This window comes from Oncorhynchus masou, chromosome 13 (genome assembly GCF_036934945.1).
Source record: "Oncorhynchus masou masou isolate Uvic2021 chromosome 13, UVic_Omas_1.1, whole genome shotgun sequence".
NCBI lineage: Eukaryota > Metazoa > Chordata > Actinopteri > Salmoniformes > Salmonidae > Oncorhynchus > Oncorhynchus masou.
In genome coordinates this window covers 67,508,909-67,528,406 of record NC_088224.1, presented here as the reverse complement: position 1 = coordinate 67,528,406, position 19,498 = coordinate 67,508,909, and the positions used below count along the sequence as shown (strand labels likewise).

General features: G+C 43.3%; 1 protein-coding gene across 2 annotated transcripts in view; it reads right to left on the bottom strand.

Moving 5' to 3' along the window:
- LOC135552896 (calcium-binding protein 8) overlaps positions 1 to 16,188 on the bottom strand; it is a 107,137-nt gene extending 90,949 nt beyond the window's left edge. The window contains exon 1 of one of the 2 annotated variants that reach the window (XM_064984830.1): positions 15,457 to 16,188. Coding sequence is in view for 1 of the 2 variants with exons in the window: in XM_064984829.1 (XP_064840901.1) it covers positions 13,741 to 13,805 (65 nt within the window). In the remaining variant the exon portion in view is untranslated. Of the gene's footprint in view, positions 1 to 13,740; positions 13,907 to 15,456 lie in introns of those variants that run through there. The other variant, XM_064984829.1, reaches the window with a different exon arrangement.
- Positions 16,189 to 19,498: the final 3,310 nt, after the last annotated feature.

The following is a 19,498-nucleotide window of genomic DNA, read 5'->3' as shown; positions in this document are numbered from 1 at the left end:
TTCTTTCCACAGGGCCGGGGGTTGAGACAGGGATGCAGCTTAAGCCCCACCCTCTTCAACATATATTTCAACAAATTGGCAAGGACACTAGAACAGTCTGCAGCACCCGGCTTCACCCTACTAGAATCTCAAATGTCTTCTGTTTGCTGATGATCTGGTGCTTCTGTCCCCTACCAAGTAGGGCCTACAGCAGCACCTACATCTTCTGCACAGATTCGGTCAGACCTGAGCCCTATCAGTAAATCTCAATAAGACAAAAGTAATGGCTTATATTATTAGTTACTATAATGTTACTAAGCAGTAATGTATAACAGAAGTGTTATGTTACTACACCTAAAAGAAAATTCACATTTCACATTTTTTTGTTAGGTTTTGACTAAGCGAAACAAACTGTACTCCCGTCTCCTGCCTGGTCATTTCTCCACAACACAAATTCTACACCCACTTCAAAGGAAGCGATTCTCAAACCTTTCATAACATAGCTATCACCTACAGAGAAATTAACCTGGAGAAGAGCCCCCTAACCGAGCTTGTCCTGGGTGTAATGTTAGTCGTTAAGGGTAGACCAAGGCGCAGAGTGATTTGAGTTCATCATATTTTATTAAAATGTGAACCAGCAAAAAAATACAATAAATAATTCAACGAACGAAAATCTTCGTCGTGTAAAAATACATGCAATCAAAAAAAGACAAGATCCCACAACTGAAGGTGAGAAAAAGGGATGCCTAAGTATGATCCCCAATCAGAAACAACGATAGACAGCTGTCTCTGATTGGGAACCATACTAGGCCAACAAAGAAAAATAAAACATAGATATACAAAAACTAGAGTACCCACCCTAGTCACACCCTGACCCAACCAAAATATAGAGAATAAACAGAGATCTCTAAGGTCAGGGCGTGACACTGGGGCTCTGTTCACAAACACAAACATAACCCGCAGAGACCCAGGACAGCAACACAATTAGAACCAACCAAATCACAAGAGAGAAAAAAATACTTGACACATTGGAAAGAAATTACAAAAAAACAGTGCAAACTAGAATGCTATTTGGCCCTAAACAGAGAGTAGTGGTATAATACCTGACCACTGTGACTGACCCAAAATTAAGGAAATCTTTGACTATGTATAGACTCAGTTAGCATAGCCTTGCTATTGAGAAAGGCCGCAGAGGGAAGATCTAGCTCTCAAGAGAATAAAGGTTATGTGCACACTGCCCACAAAATGAAGTGAACACTGAACTGCACTTCCTAACCTCCTGCCAAATGTATGACCATATTAGAGACACATATTTCCCTCAGATTACACAGACCCACAAAGAATTTGAAAACAAATCCAATTTTGATAAACTCTATACCTATATCTATTGGGTGAAATATCACAGCAGCAACATTTTTGGCCTGTTGCCACAAGAAAAGGGCAACCAGTGAAGAACAAACACCATTGTAAATGCAACCTATATTTATGTTTATTTATATTCCCTTTTGTACTTTAACTATTTGCACATCATTACAACACTGTATATAGACATAATATGAAATTTCAAATGTCTTTATTATTTCGGAACTTTTGTGAGTGTAATGTTTACTGTACATTTTTTATTGTTCATTTAACTTTTGTTTATGATCTATTCCACTTGCTTTGTCAATGTAAACACATGTTTCCCTTGCCAATAAAGCCCGTTAAATTGAATTGGAGAGAGAGAGAGAAATATATCTAATGTTATGTGTCACATGATTTGTAAAACAACAAGTGTAAACTAACTGTAAAACACATACTTACAGGCCCTTGCCGACAATGCAGCGAAAAATAGAAAAATAATTTTAAAAATAATAACACAATGAAAAAATATACAATGAGTAACTTGAGTAATTGAGGTTGATATGTACATACAGGTAGGGACTAGGCAACATGATAAACAGAAGCAGCAGCGTATGTGATGACTCAAAAAAGGGTCAATGCAGATAGTCCGGGCAGCTTTTTCGTTAACTACACAGAACAAAAATATAAACACAACATGCAACAATTTCAAAGATTTGACTGAGTTCATACAAGGAAATCAGTCAATTTAAATTAATTAGGCCTTAATGGATTTCAAATGACTGGGAATAAAGATTTGCATCTGTTGGTCACAGACACCTTAAAAAAAAGTTACAGGTTTGGATCAGAAAACCAGGCATTACCTGGTGTGACCACCATTTGCCTAATGCAGCGTGACACATCTCCTTCACATTGAGTTGATCAGACTGTTGATTATGGCCTGTGGAATGTTGTCCTACTCCTCATCAATGGCTGTGGGAAGTTGCTGGCTTTTGGAACGGGAACACGCTGTCGTACACGTTGATCCAGAGCATCCCAAACATGCTCAATGGGTGACATGTCGGATGAGTATGCAGGCCATGGAAGAACTGGGACATTTTCAGCTTCCAGGAATTGTGTACAGATCCTTGCGATATAGGGCTTATGCTGAAATATGAGGTGATAGCGCCAGATGAATAGCACGACAACAGGAAAATTCCCTTTGATAAAATGCAATTGTGTTCATAGTCCGAAGCTTATGCCTGCTCATACCATAACCACAACACCATCATGGGGCATTCTGTTCACAACGTTGACATCAGCAAACCGCTTGCCCAAACGACATACACATGGTCTGCGGTTGTGAGGCCATTTGGGTGTACTGCCAATTGCACGCTCCCTCAAAATTTGAGACATCTGTGGCACTGTGTTGTGTGACAAAGCTGCACATTTTAGAGTGGCCTTTTTAATGTCCCATGCACAAGGAGCACCTGTGTAATGTTCATGCTGTTTAATCAGTATATTAATGTGCCACCACTGTCAGATGGATGGATTGTCTTGGCAAAGGAGAAATGCTCACCAACAGGGATGTAAACAAATGTAGCAGAGAGAAAAGTCTATGATTTTGGTGGCTGGAGTCTTTGACAATTTTTGGGGCCTTCCTCTGACATCGCCTGGTATGGAGGTCCTGGATGGCAGGGAGATTGGCCCCTGTGATGTACTGGACCGTACGCACTACCCTCTGTAATGGCTTACAGTCAGATACCAAGCAGTTGCCATACCAAGCGGTGATGCAGCCAGTCAAGATGCTAATGGTGCAGCTGTAGACATTTTTGAGGATCTGAGAGCCCATGACAAATATTTTCAGCCTCTTGAGGGGGAAAAGGTGTTGTCGTGCCCTCTTCACTACTGTGTTGGTGTGTTTGGACCATGATAATTCCTTAGTGATGTGGACACTGAGGAACTTGAAGCTCTCGACCCACTCCACTACAGCCCTGTCGATGTGGATTGGGGCGTGCTCAGCTCTCCGCTTCCCGTAGTCCACGATCAGCTCCTTTGTCTTGCACCCCTGAGGGGCCCCCGTGTTGAGATAGAGAGTGAAGAACAACAAAGAGTGAGGAAAGAAAGGAAACGAGAGAGAGAGAGGAAAAGAGAGTGCAGTCATTAGACTAGAGCTCCTGTCTATCTGCCCGAGTGCCCATACAACAAGCTGTAACCCAAACATGGCTGACCTCTATCATTAGCCTGCAGTACATGGTGCTGAACGTGATGAAGAGGAAACACTGGCACTGCCAGGTCATCTGAATAGCAGTAATTATAGCAGGTTAAGGGAAGTGAGGGCTGGAGTTACTGAGGCTTCTCTGAGCCTGCACCATCTACATCAGATAGTCTGTGAGCTTTTCTATATGCTGCTGCTCACACAAACCTACCAATGGTCTTCAACAGTGAGTTAGTGGGATATGTTACTAGAAAGATAAACAACATGCTGAGTCCAAAGTTGACCCTTAATTGGAGACTGAGAACTATCTTGAGTTATCTTTTTCCCACGTGATATAATCAAAAAACACAATACAAACCAAACAAACAGAAAGTGACGATGTCATATTTTCAGATCCCAAAGTAGTAGTTACACTCTCCCACTCGCAGCTTCAGGAATGGCTGAAGAATTGTAACATTTACCTGGAGCTAACTCTGCAAATAGCACTGCTGGTTGAGTAGAAAAGCCATAGTCAGTCGATGAGTAGAAAAGCCATAGTCAGTCGATGAGTAGAAAAGCCATAGTCAGTCGATGAGTAGAAAAGCCATAGTCAGTCGATGAGTAGAAAAGCCATAGTCAGTCGATGAGTAGAAAAGCCATAGTCAGTCGATGAGTAGAAAAGCCATAGTCAGTCGATGAGTAGAAAAGCCATAGTCAGTCGATGAGTAGAAAAGCCATAGTCAGTCGATGAGTAGAAAAGCCATAGTCAGTCGATGAGTAGAAAAGCCATAGTCAGTCGATGAGTAGAAAAGCCATAGTCAGTCGATGAGTAGAAAAGCCATAGTCAGTCGATGAGTAGAAAAGCCATAGTCAGTCGATGAGTAGAAAAGCCATAGTCAGTCGATGAGTAGAAAAGCCATAGTCAGTCGATGAGTAGAAAAGCCATAGTCAGTCGATGAGTAGAAAAGCCATAGTCAGTCGATGAGTAGAAAAGCCATAGTCAGTCGATGAGTAGAAAAGCCATAGTCAGTCGATGAGTAGAAAAGCCATAGTCAGTCGATGAGTAGAAAAGCCATAGTCAGTCGATGAGTAGAAAAGCCATAGTCAGTCGATGAGTAGAAAAGCCAGTCAGTCGATGAGTAGAAAAGCCATAGTCAGTCGATGAGTAGAAAAGCCAGTCAGTCGATCAATAAAATATACTGTGTCTGTAAAAATGTTATATACTCAACAAAAATATAAATGCAACATGAAACAATTTCAATGATTTTACTGAGTTACAGTTCATATAAGGAAATCAGTCAATTTAAATAAATTCATTAGGCCCTAATCTATGGATTTCACATGACTGGGCAGGGATGCAGCCACCCACTTGGGAGAAAGGCCCACCCACTGGGGAATCAGAATGAGTTTTCCCTACAAAAGGGCTTTATTACAGACATAAATACTCCTCGATTTCATCAACTGTTGTCTTGGAGGCTGATCTCAGACGATCCCGCAGGTGAAAAAGGCGAATGTGGAGGTCGTGGGCTGGCGTGGTTACACATGGTCTGTGATTGTGAGGCCAGTTGGACTTACTGCCTAATTCTCTAAAATAATGTTGAAGGCTTATGTTAGAGAAATTAACATTAAATGATCTGGCAACAGCTCTGGTTGACATTCCTGCAGTCAGCATGCCAATTGCACGCTCCCTCAAAACTTGAGACATCTGTGGCATTGTGTTGTGTGACAAAACTGCACATGTTAGAGTGGTCTTTTATTGTCTCCAGCACAAGGTACACCTGTGTAATGATCATGCTGTTTAATCAGCTTCTTGATATTTCACACCTGTCAGGTGAATGGATTATTTTGGCAAAGGAGAAATGCTCACGAACAGGGATGTAAACAAAATTTGAGAGAAATAATCTTTTGTGCATATGGAACATTTCTGGGATCTTTTATTTCAGGTAAAGCATGGGACTGCTGCGTTTATATTTTTGTTCAGTATAGTATGTATAAAATGGAAATGGAATCCTATGTATTGTTGTCCATTAGTTTTCTTCAATTAGCGGAGGTTTGGTAGGGTTAGGGGAAAATAATAAAGAAGGAAAATATATTTAATAATAAAATACAGTATATATTTAAATTAATATATATTTACATAAAAAATATATATGGGGGATTGGTAATGGTGCAGACAACGACATTGATAGAAGCCACAATCTTTGCACTTTGAGATATCAGCTGATGTAAGAAGGGCTTTATAAATACATTTGATCTGATTTGAATCTATCTGCAATAATAATGCTGATCTACTCCCCCATAAAAAAGTAATAATAAATAATCTCTCCCACTGTGATGCCAGCATAACAAGGGGGTATGTTTTCCTATTCATTATTGAATAAATTGAAGCCCAGGGGTATCACAGAACAGAAAATAAAAACAGGGAGCGATAGAGAGCACAGGGGATTTGGGCGCAAGCACTTCCTTGCTCTAATTGGCTTCTGTTTTGATTAGACACTGAGAGGAGGATGGGGGGACGCCTCTTGAAACTGAATGAGGAGTTAAAAGAAAGAGGCTATGTGTGATATAAACATTTTAAAATCCACTGTACCACTCAGAACCATGTAGCTCATAGGCCAAAGGTTAATGTGGGCTACACTTTCTCAGCTGAACACTCCCAACCAACACTAGCAATTGAGGGACATTTGTCATGGTTTGGCCTGCAACCACTCTCCAGCTGAGCAATGTGTGACATGCTCTGTATGGTTTCCAGCTTGAGAGCCATCCACCCCACTTACTGTAAACCTCCTACATCTATACCTTACTTCCCTAACCACACAGTCACTTCATTTTCTCTATGTCCTGGGTTCAGATACGTATGACAGTACAAGCAGTGTTGTTGCACTCAATGGAACGAACAAGGCCCTATAATTGCAATAGCTATTCTCGTCATACCAACACGTTAATGGAACACACATCCCTCCTCAGAATGTAACGTTGAGGAGAATAATAGTAGAGAGAATGATTTATTTCAGCTTTTGCAAAATTTTCATTACATTGCCAGTGGGTCAGACGTTTACATACACTCAATTAGTATTTGGTAGCATTGCCTTTAAATTGTTTAACTTGGGTCAAATTTCTCAGGTAGCCTTCCACATGCTTCCCACAATAAGTGGGTGACTTTTGGCCCATTCCTCCTGACAGAGTGTTACGTTCTGACCTTAGTTCCTTTGTTTTGTCTTTGTTTAGTATGGTCAGGGCGTGAGTTAGGGTGGGCAGTCTGTTTGTGCATTCCACCTCGCTGCACTGGCCTGGCTACGGGAGCATTCAACCAGGTAAAGTTGGGCAGGCTCGTGCTCGAGACCTCCTGTGCGCCTTCACGGTCCGGTCTATCTGGTGCCACCTCCATGTACCAGCCCTCCGGTGGCAGCCCCACGCACCAGGCTGTCTCTCCGTCTTCTCCCTACAGGTGTTCCCGCCTGTCCAGTGCTGTCAGAGCCTTCCTCCTCTCCAGCACTGCCAGAGTCTCCCGTCTGTCCTGAGCCGCCAGAGTTTTTTTAACCTTTATTTAACCAGGCAAGTCAGTTAAGAACAAATTCTTATTTTCAATGACGGCCTAGGAACAGTGGGTTAACTTCCTGTTCAGGGGCAGAACGACAGATTTGTACCTTGTCAGCTCGGGGATTTGAACTTGCAACCTTTCGATTACTAGTCCAACGCTCTAACCACTAGGCTACCCTGCCGCCCCAGTCTCCCGTCTGTCCTGAGCCGCCAGAGCCGCCAGTCTGTCCTGAGCCGTCAGTCAGCATGGAGCTGCCAGAGCCGTCAGTCAGCATGGAGCTGCCAGAGCCGTCAGTCAGCATGGAGCTGCCAGAGCCGTCAGTCAGCATGGAGCTGCCAGAGCCGTCAGTCAGCATGGAGCTGCCACAGCCGTCATTCAGCATGGAGCTGCCAAAGCCGTCAGCCAGGCGATGCCAGAATCGCCCTTCACTCCGGCGCTGCCAGAGTCCCCCGCCTGTCCGGCGCTGCCGGAGTCCCCCGCCTGTCCGGCGCTGCCGGAGTCTCTCGCCTGTCCGGCGCTGCCGGAATCTCTTGTCCGTCAAGCGCTGCCGGAAACTCCCGTCCATTCGGGACCTGTGGCGAGGCTCCCCAGTCTGAGGTCGGCGACGAGGGTCGCCACTCTTAAGAGGCCACGGAAGCGAATAGAGAGGCGGAGAAGGACTATGGTGGAGTGGGGTCCACGTCCCGCGCCAGAGCCGCCACCTCGGACAGACGCCCACCCAGACCCTCCCCTATCGGTTTAGGTTTTGCGACCGGAGTCCGCACCTTTGGGGGTGGGTACTGTCAGGTTCTGACCTTAGGTCCTTTGTTTTGTCTTTGTTTAGTATGGTCAGGGTGTGAGTTGGGGTGGGCAGTCTATTTTTTTCTATGTTGGTTTCTGTGTTCAGCCTAGTATGGTTCTAAATCAGAGGCAGGTGGGTTAGTTGTCTCTGATTGAGAATCATACTTAGGTAGCCTTTTTTCCATCTGTGTTTCGTGGGTGTTTGTCTTCCATGTTAGTGTTCGTACCACACGGGACTGTTTCGTTCATTTCACGTTTATTGTTTTGTATTTGGTAGTGTTCGGTTTATGTATTAAAATACACATTATGGACACTTACCTCCGATCCTTCTCGCTACTCCTCCTCAGAAGAGGAGGACGAGATCCCTTACACAGAGCTGGTGTAACTGAGTCAGTTCTGCCCACACATTTTCTATGGAATTGAGGTCAGGGATGTGTGATGGCCACTCCAATACCTTGACTTTATTGTCCTTAAGCCATTTTGCCACAACTTTGGAAGTATGCTTGAGGTCATTGTTCATTTGAGACCAAGCTTTAACTTCCTGACTGATGTCTTGAGATGTTCCCTCAATACATCCACATAATTTTCCTCCCTCATGATGCCATCTATTTTGTGAAGTGCACCAGTCCCTCCTGCAGCAAAGCACTGCCACAACATGATGCTGCCACCTCAGTGTTTCACGGTTGGGATGGTGTTCTTCGGCTTGCAAGCCTCCCCCTTTTTCCTCCAAACATAACGATGGTCATTATGGCCAAACAGTTCTATTTTTGTTTCATCAGACCAGAGGACATTTTTCCAAAAGGTACGATGTTTGTCCCCATGTGCAGTTGCAAACCGTAGTCTGATTTTTTTATGGCGGTTTTGGAGCAGCGGCTCCTTCCTTGCTGAGCGGCCTTTCAGGTTATGTCAATATAGGACTCGTTTAACTGTGGATATAGATACTTTTGTACCTGTTTCCTTCAGCATCTTCACAAGGTCCTTTGCTGTTGTTCTGGGATTGATTTGCACTTTTCGCACCAAAGTACGTTCATCTCGAGGAGACAGAACGAGTCTCGTTCCTGAGCGGTATGACGGCTGCGTGGTCCCATGTTGTTTATACTTGCGTACTACTGTTTGTACAACTTGCGTACTATTGTTTGCCGTTTGGAAATTGCTCCCAATGATTAACCAGACTTGTGGAGGTCTACAATTTATTTCCTGAGGTCTTGGCTGATATCTTTTGATTTTCCCATGATGTCAAGCAAAGAGGCACTGAGTTTGAAGGTAGGCCTTGCAATACATCCACAGGTACACATCCAATTGACTCAATTTATGTCAATTAGCCTATCAGAAGCTTTTAAAGCCGTGACATAATTTTCTGGAATTTTGCAAGCTGTTTAAAGGCACATTCAACTTAGTGTATCTAAACCTCTGACCCACTAGAATTGTGATACAGTGAATTATAAGTGAAATAATCTGTCTGTAAACAATTGTTGGAAAAATGACTTGTGTCATGCACAAAGTTATGTCCTAACCGACTTGCCAAAACTGTAGTTTGTTCACAAGAAATTTGTGGACTGGTTGGACAATTAGTTTTAATGACTCCAACATAAGTGTATGTAAACATCCAACTTCAACTGTACATAGTTCAAACAGCAGGACAGTGCTGGGCTAACTAAACCATCCGCTACTGTACTGTATACATAGTTCAAACAGCAGGACAGAGTTGAACAAACATCAGTGAGAGACAGAGTACACACACACATGCACACAGGCACACACACATGCACACACACATGCACACACACAGAGTTGGCTCCAGACCCAGCAGTAGACTGACCAGGATTGGCAACAAATCCCACTCTAGAAAAGTAACTATTGTGTTTTCATTATTTAGTGATTCAAATGCATACTGTTACCCCCCCATTAGTTAAAATATAGGCGTACAATACAGAAAGCAGAGGTGGTCTGGATTTCACTCTAAGATTTACAGCCTAATAAAATAGGCAGTAGAAATGCCTCATATTGAGATATAATCATTAGATCAAGCATCAATATTTCAGAGTGTTGTAGGCTAGACTCTCAGTATGCAAACTTTTGCCTCTAACGCTGGAAGCATGCCTGTATATTCTCTATGACAGATGTCTTTTTTACAGAGGTCTTCAAATGTTGTCCCATTTAATTTGCATTAATAATAGACTGTAAAACAGAGATGCAGCCAGCCAGTCTGTAATGTATACCATTACATGATAGCCCAAACAGAGCACTAAACTTGCATTTGGCTAGTCTGTTAAATCGGGAGGGAAATCAGGACAGTGTACAGCACTATGTGTAGTAAACATTGCATAGCGACAATTCCTTTTACAGTTGCCAAAACAACACCTAACTGTAATGGTTTTGTGAAAATGAACACAATGTCCTGTACATAATGATTTGTCATATACCCATTACTAATGGCAAACTCATTACTAATGGTGTGCTTTAAAACCAACCGGTGAGAGACAGCGAGAGAGAGAAGCTACATTCCTCCTGCTTGGAATATTATGCATCAGGCCCCACTGCATCACCAGACCACAAATGATATTGTCTATTACGGCTTGCCCCCAGGGAGTGGGTTAGAAGGCTATGCAGATATCTGTGGGGGAGAGGTGGAGGCAAGGTATGACCATTAGCCTGCCACCTACAGGGGTACGTAGCCTCAGTCCTAAGGGAGTGCTGGAAGTCATGACTAATCAACCTTTTGTCTCACTTAGGATTGTGCCTGTGTCCAGAGGCTAGTCATGACACCAATGTCTTGAGGCATACAGAGGGGAGCAAGGTATGACCAATCAACCTGCTGTGTCAGTGAAGGCCAAGCATGTGTGTGTGTCCTATCCTAAGGAATGACTAATCTACCTGCTGCTCAACAAAATATGAAACCCATGTCCTGAAGGCAAGGCAGAGCAAGGCATGGCGAATCAACCTGCTGCTAAAGGACCAACGCTGTGTGTCCAGACTCCAGAGGGTAGGCGTGACTAATCAAACTGCAGGCTGACTGCAGGCTGCAGCAGTGTTATGCATTGGCCTTGTCTGTGATGCCCGGGGAGACCTGATGGCCAGTCCTCATTCCAAGGCCACAGCATGCACACACACAAAGTACATTTTATGATGGCGTTAGACAACGTAACGTATGGTGTTAAGATACTCAGAATTGGATCAGAACAACAACAAATGATCATAGGGCCACACTAAACAAAATTCACACAAAACTTATGGAAGACGCAATTCATGTGCAAAATCTTATCTAAATTAAGTTGATTCACACATACACTACCGTCAAAAAGCTTGGGGTCACGTAGAAATGTCCTTGTTTTTGAAAGAAAGCCCATTTTTTGGTCCATGAACATAACATCAAATTGATCAGAAATACAGCGTAGACATTATTAATGTTGTAAATGACTATTGTAGCTGGAAACGGCTGATTTGTATGGAATATCTACATAAGCGTACACATCACTCCTGTGTTCCAATGGTACGTTGTGTTAGCTAATCCAAGTTTATCATTTTAAAAGGCTAATTGATCATTAGAAAACCCTTTTGCAATTATGTTAGCACAGCTCAAAACTGTTGTTCTAAATAAAGAAGTAATACAACTTGTCTTCTTTAAACTATTTGAGTATCTAGAGCATCAATCAGCATTTGTGGGTTCGATTACAGGCTCAAAATGGCCAGAAACAAAGGACTTTCTTCTGAAACTCGTAAGTCTATTCTTGTTCTGAGAAATGAATGCTATTCCATGAGAGAAATCCCCAAGAAACTGAAGATATCGTACAATGCTGTGTACGTCTCCCTTCACAGAACAGCGCAAACTAGTTCTAACCTGAATAGAAAGTGGAGTGGAAGGCCCCGGTGCACAACTGAACAAGAGGCCAAGTACATTAGAGTGTCTAGTTTGAGAAACAAACACCTCACAAGTCCTGGCAACTTCATTAAATGGTACCTGCAAAACACCAGTCTCAACATCAAAAGTGAAGAGGCGACCCCGGGATACTGGTCTTCTAGGCAAAGTTCCTCTGTCCGGTGTCTGTGTTCTTTTGCCCATCTAAACCATTTATTTTTATTGGCCAGTCTGAGATATGGCTTTTTCTTTGCAACTCTGCCTAGAAGGCCAGCGTCCCGGAGTCGCCTCTTCACTGTTGACAATGAGAGTTTCAGAAGAAAGTTATTTGTTTCTGGCCATTTTGAGCCTGTAATCGAACCCACAAATGCTAATGCTCCAGATACTCAACTGGTCTTAAGAAGGCAAGTTTTAATGTTTCTTCAATCAGAACAACAGTTTTCAGCTGTGCAAACATAATTGCAAAAAGGGTTTTCTAATGATCAATTAGCCTTTTTAAATGATAAATTTGGATTAGCTAACACAATGTGCCATTGTAACACAGGAGTGATGGTTGCTGATAATGGGCTTCTGTATACCGATGTAGATATTCCATAAAAAAAAATCTGCAGTTTTCAGCCACAATAGTCATTTCCAACATTAACAATGTCTACACTGTATTTCTGATCAATTGTATGTTCTTTTAATGGACAAAAAATTGCTTTTCTTTAAAAAACAGGGACATTTCTAAGTGACCCCAAACTTTTGAATGGTAGTGCAAACTTTAAGTTACAGTGCAGCAGCAAGTACACAGCACAATGCAAGACAGCCAACAGCCAAGGTCGTAACTGTTATACGGTATAGTTAAGCTGGTGCTGAATATCCTTCCTGTAGTTCATATTCATAGCTCCTTCGGCTCCACAGAGGGCTAAAGACACCCTCATCACACTGCTTGAAAACATCTCTAGTTATGAAAACCCTTCACCGGTGTGTACAGCGTACATAGCCAAAAAAAGGAATGATGATAATGTTGATCTATCCTACACACAAAGTAAGCAATGATACTGTAGAACTAGAAATTAAGATTGAGGATTGACACCCGCCAATGTGGCCATGGCTGACAGTTGATATACGATCATAACCTGTCCATGCTTATTGACAACACAATTTACTCCCTCTGCAGTCTCGAAGAGAAGAGCCATGTCAACACATTACTAAACCCAGAGCCTACATATACCTCCTTTACCATGACTAGTCTGGTGTAAATAAATACAGTATACAGTATAAAGCCTTTAGCCAACTACTGAAGGTAAGGTGCAGCAGGGTGACAACAGCAGTACCTCTGCTGCATTTCCTCCAGTGGAGAAGTCTAAATGGCACAATGACATGATACATTTCCTCATGATGTAAAGACCTTTGGGTCTTTACACCTCAAAAAGCACAAGAAAGAGGATTACGACACACACCATCTCAGATTTGGATAATTTCTTTGGATCCTGATGTCTCACCCATTGTAGAAAAAGGCTTTGTCCAAAGTGAATGATAGGTACTATAATTACTGAATATTATATGAATCATATAAATTAAAATGGCCAATTTGGGTGCGACCAATTAGCTTAATATCGCAGAGATCAAATTATTTTCCGGAATTCTTATCTTATCTGTTTTTATCTACAGAACCGATTTCAGAACAATCTGAAAAGGTGGGTGTCATGGCTTGCTGAAATGACATTGAACGACACCATTGAGTCATCATCTGCCATGAGCTCTATGGCTTTAATCTGAACTTTAAAAACCTTTCAATACAGCCATTAAATACCAGCCGCAAAAGGACAGAAAATAAACTATGATTGAAGACAACGGAGGGTAAAGTATACCACCATTATTGATTACAACTCTGGTATTATATATTCAAGTGACAAAGGAAAGATAACAAAATAAATATTCTGCAACTATAGTATACTCTGTGAAAAGACAAGCACATAATTCCTAGTCCCACACAGCTCAGTCTACTACACATGTTATACGTGTATGTGAGCAGGTTGTTGGAGACCCCAGTTTCCCAGTCTGGGCTGTTCTGTTGCTTACCCATACTGATACTCTGTGTTGGGGTACAGATGCAGTGCAACAGGCTCCTTCACCGGGCTCTCCATCAGGTCTCTGGGTGTAGGGGTTCCTAAGCCTGGTAACTCTCCCTCTCCTTCTCCTCCTACCTCAGGTACAGGCTCCTCTGTCCAACACAGAGGCTCCTGCTCTGTCATCTCCTCCTCCATCGGACGGCTCCGCAGGCAGATATTCCTAGTCCTAAACACAGCAGCAGCAGGGTGCCTGGCCCCAGACAAATGAGCCCGACTGCTTCCTCCCGAATTTGGGCTTCTCCCAAAGCAGCAGCATCAGGAAATCCGTTGTTAATATTTGAGCCATGGAAGTGGCTCACTCACTGACTCACTTTACTGACTCTCCCATTCTCTCTCTCTCTCTCTCTCTCTCACTCAAACATTCCTCCACATGGGGAAACACGGTTGAAGACTCATTATTGAGTCTTCAACCGCTTGAATTTGATTTGATTTATTGAGTCCCAATGACTGACACGGTCTTTCCTCTGCGGCTGCGCTAGCGCTCACACCTAGCAGCGTGTATTCACAGCGCGTAGCAGCATCATGTGCGACAAGAGGTCGAAAAAGGCTACCTGGTGCGCGACATTCTTGAAAATATGTGACATGCAACGATAAGCAAGCGTAAAAAGCGGGCGTCACTGCAAGGCTCAGCAGTGATACAGACTCAGAGGAGCGCCCATAGCGCCTCACAGCCCCCGCGGGATGGACAATCGGTTCGCTGAGGCAAGGTGTTCTAATGAAATGTGTGAAAACAGAAATTCACACCTCCAGAACATCACAGCTCTCCAGAAGAACTTCCGGTAAATTGTTAACAACACACTCATCATCAGTATGATAGGGTCAGTGTTGACATGGAATGATCTGATAATCATAATACATTTGGATCAATTATCAGTCTTAACCAGTCACTAAAATGAAATGTAACCTTTATTTAACTAAGCAAGTCAGCTAAGAACAAATTATTATTTACAATGACAGGCAACCCCGGAAGACGCTGGGCCAATTATTCGCCGCCCTATGGGACTCCCAATCACGGCCTGATGTGATACAGCCGGGATTCGAACCAGGGACTGTAGTGACCCGCCTTAGACTGCTGCGCCTCTCGAGAGCCAATTTGTCTTGGTCTTTTCTTATTTACACTGAAATCTGCAGTGTCTTGTGATCAAAATCAAAATGAACTCGCTAATTCATGCCATATTAGGCCTGCCATACAAGATGGAAATGATGATGCAGTGCTGTGATTAGCTTACAGTTTTTCTCTTTATCTACTTCACAATGTCAAAATAAATGTTTAATTTATTGATTTTCGAATAAAGCCTGTTCTCTATCACAATAACACCAATAGAGAAATGTAATTATGATGGTCTGATGAAGACTTTGCTATTAATTAAGCCTACTCTAAAATAAAGCCAGAGGATGAATTCGATTCCATATAACACAAATTTAAGCAATTCTAAAATTCAAACATCATACTGAAACACTCTGAAATACTCCATCCAAAATTATATTCACTCCATCAAAGAATGATCAATCATACTAGACAGAGGAACGTATGCTATTAAACAACAACAAGTGTATAACAACCAGCTTGTCTAAGGCAGTCGAAAATGGGCTATTTCCAATGGGTACCGAGAAGTTCAAATGTTACTGAATATGACTCAAATGATATCTTGAATTCCAGACTTACCGATTTTGGAGAGCAGAGGGATGTCTTTGAAAGCGATTAATCAAATCCGTAGTCGACAGGATTCCCGAGTTAGACGCACTTGGATCCAGTTAAAATACCTCCTCTGAATTCTCATAAATGTTGGTATTTTTTATTGTTGAAATAAAATATTCAATTTTTAGCTACAATGTGGAACAATTTATCCACCACAACAAAAGGATACGTTGGTTGGTCGTCTTTCTATTGACAAATCCATGCGTAGCCGATTGGGCACATTCACTGCCCTAGTTCCAGCCGTCGCAATTGAACGGTAGCACTTTTGGACCAAGTCCCATTAATTTTAACTGCCCCTATCAGTCCACACCATATCCATGTGCTACATTGATATTAGGTGCTCACTGCTTATAAAATGTGTCCTAAGTAACATAAGCCGTTTGTTTCGTGTACCGTCCTATAGCTGGCAGATGTATTGGTGCCGAACGCCTGGAGAGGTTGACGCTTAGAGCCTTCAGCGGCGTTCAAGACGACGCTCCTACACAATCAGTGTCTCAGGAGTTCGGTGTTTAACGGTTGTTTGCCTCGCCAATCCACGATTTTATGTACATTCTAGGTTTTCTACGGAGAAACAGTTCCCAACCTTATGAATGCTTCAGTCATAAGTTCTTCTTCCAAAGGCTGTTGTTAACCAATGTGCCCCCCGCGCTCAACAAGGAAAGACTGACCAGGCAAGAGTCATTGCTCAACTGGTCTTGCACAGCCTACTATCCGTCAGGTCTGCGCGCCTTATCGAAAAGTGAGCTCATTTGCGTCCCAATCTGCATCCCAATTTGGAAATGTGGGAGGCTCCAAAATAAATGACAGCAATTATGAAAATGTTTATCTTATACAATTAGGGAACTTTAATATAAATAAAAACATTTAAAAATTGACATGCATAGCCATTGCCCTTTTGAGGTTACAAATGGCTAATATAGCCCATTAATTGTCTTCCATACATTTGAGTAAATTTAGATGAAATGGTCATTGGTCAACTAAATCCATCTCATTCATGTTTTTCAATACTTCATTTTATCTTCCTTTTGGGTGTTCTAGATTTTCAGGCATTTTCAGAAGATTAAACGCACTGTATAATTACCATTCCGGAGACTCCTGTTGCAACATTATAGTCTGCATGAATAGAGCGAGATTGCTATAGATTTCACCATCGCCAACAGAATAATTGTAATTTTCCACATTTTACTGAACCATATCTCCAGAAATTCTCTTGACAGGCACTCCTCCCCGGGAGGAGGACTGTGACCAAAAATTGGCGTTTGTCATATCTAACACACCGGACCATTCTTTTCTGTTAGGCCCCCACACTGTCCATTTTTTCCTCGAGACTCCTACACGGGCGTTTTTTTTGACAGATAAGCATAATTAGATGATTAAATTAGCCATGACACCCACCTTTTCAGATTGTTCTGAAATCGGTTCTGTAGATAAAAACAGATAAGATCATTAATTAACTTATCATTAATAAGTTAGTTTCTATTAATATTTAATACAAATATATCCCAGGGATTTGTATAGCTTCATAATGAAGATTACATTAGATTTGCAGCTAAATCTCATGTGTCTGGATTGGGTGAGAAAATGTGCTTATACCATAATATTTAAAGTCCGTTTTGATTTGAAACTTGTGAGGCCTGTAGAATACAGGCATCAAGCTTGAAGTTTGATTTACTTATGACATTATCATTTCATGGTAACTTAGATGATTAAATTAGTTTTCGCATCCACACTCATTAGTTTCATGAATAACTTTACTGACAGTCTTTCATCACTGTAGGTGTTAGAGACAATGTGGATCCAGGTCAATGTGTCCATTGGTACGTACTATCAGAGAGGAAGAGGCCAAACTCGGCGGAAAATCTGTCTCTCTCCAGCAGGTGGCGTTTTTTAGTTGTTTCGCCGACCAAGCAAGGACATTTTGTGTGGAGGTCAATTAGTGTTGAATTTGATCAACAACAAAAAAATGACTGGTTTATTTGCTACGTGAGGTTTATTTGATCGAATATAAGTTTCATAATGCTTAAGTTGTTACGAGTGTACAGGTATATGTAGGACAACTCTGGGAAAAAACACTTTATATCGGAGTTGTCTCAAGATGGCTATGCATATTCATGGTACAAGGCTAGTAGCATAGCATCTCTCTCCATTGAATACGGTCGATCGGTTGACGTCAACAACCCACATCAAATATTCAAAAAAGGATTACAATGATGTGATGCATCCACCAATCCAAAGAAAGGATAGGCGGGAGCTATACAGCCCGCTGTGCTGCTTTGTGGACAAAGACTTGTCACGCCCTGGTCGAAATATATTATGTTTATTCTTCATTTATTCGGTCAGGCCAGGGTGTGACATGGGTTATTGTGGTGTGTTTTTGTCTTGGGGTTTTGTGGGATGTCTAGCGTTAGTCTATGGCTGCCTGAGGCGGTTCTCAATCAGAGTCAGGTGATTATCGTTGTCTCTGATTGAGAACCATATTTAGGCAGCCATATTCTTTGTGTGTTTCGTGGGTGATTGTCCTTAGTGTCCTTGTTCCTGTCTCTGTGTTAGTTTACAGAAGTATAGGCTGTTTCGGTTTTCACCGCATGAAGACCGTTACACGACTCCCATTGTTAGGGCAGAGAGACATGTATCTTGTCAGTATATCCATCATCTACAGTACCATAGAGCACAAGTAAGGACTCAACTTAAAATGTCACCCTCTTTTTTTTACTGTCAGTCTGCAAGGAGCTGTCAGTCTGCAAGGAGCTGTCAGTCTGCATGGAGCTGCCAGTCTGCATGGAGCAGCCAGAGCTGTCAGTCTACATGGAGCAGCCAGAGCTGTCCGTCTACATGGAGCAGCCAGAGCTGTCAGTCTGCATGGAGCAGCCGGAGCTGCCAGTCTGCATGGAGCTGTCAGTCTGCAAGGAGCTGCCAGTCTACAAGGAGCTGTCAGTCTGCAAGGAGCTGTCAGTCTGCATTTACATTTACATTTAAGTCATTTGGCAGACGCTCTTATCCAGAGCGACTTACAAATTGGAGGAGTCTGCAAGGAGCTGCAAGGAGCTGTCAGTCTGTATGGAGCTGCCAGTCTGCATGGAGCAGCCAGAGCTGTCAGTCTGCATGAAGCCGCCAGAGCTGTCAGTCTACATGGAGCAGCCAGAGCCGCCAGTCAGCATGGAGTGGCCAGATCTGCCAGTCAGCCAGACTCTTCCAGATCTGCCAGTCAGCCAGACTCTTCCAGATCCGCCAGTCAGCCAGACTCTTCCAGATCCGCCAGTCAGCCAGACCCTTCCAGATCCGCCAGTCAGCCAGACTCTTCCAGATCTGCCAGTCAGCCAGACTCTTCCAGATCTGCCAGTCAGCCAGACTCTTCCAGATCTGCCAGTCAGCCAGACTCTTCCAGATCCGCCAGTCAGCCAGACTCTTCCAGATCCGCCAGTCAGCCAGATTCTTCCAGATCTGCCAGTCAACCAGACTCTTCCAGATCCGCCAGTCAGCCAGATTCTTCCAGAACTGCCAGTCAACCAGACTCTTCCAGATCTGCCAGTCAGCCAGGATCTGCCAGAACCGTCAACCAGCCAGGATCTGCCGGATCCAACTACCTGGCTGAGCTTCCTCTCAGTGCTGGGCTTCCTCTCAGTGCTGGGCTTCGTCTCAGTCTGGGCTTCCTCTCAGTCCCGAGCTTCCCCTCAGTGCTGAGCTGCCCCTCTGTCCCGAGCTGCCCCTCTGTCCCGAGCTGCCCCTCTGTCCCGAGCTGCCCCTCTGTCCCGAGCTGCCCCTCTGTCCCGAGCTGACCCTCAGTTCAGTGGGGTTCTGGGTGAGGACTACTAGGCCATGGTCGGCGGCGAAGGTGGACTATCCTAGGATGCGAGGAGGGGGGACTAAGACATTTATAGAGTGGGTTCCACGTCCCGCGCCGGAGCCGGAGCCGCCACCATGGACAGACGCCCACCCGGACCCTCCCTATTGTTTTGATGTGTGCGTCCGGGAGTCCGCACCTTAGGGGGGGGGGTTCTGTCACGCCCTG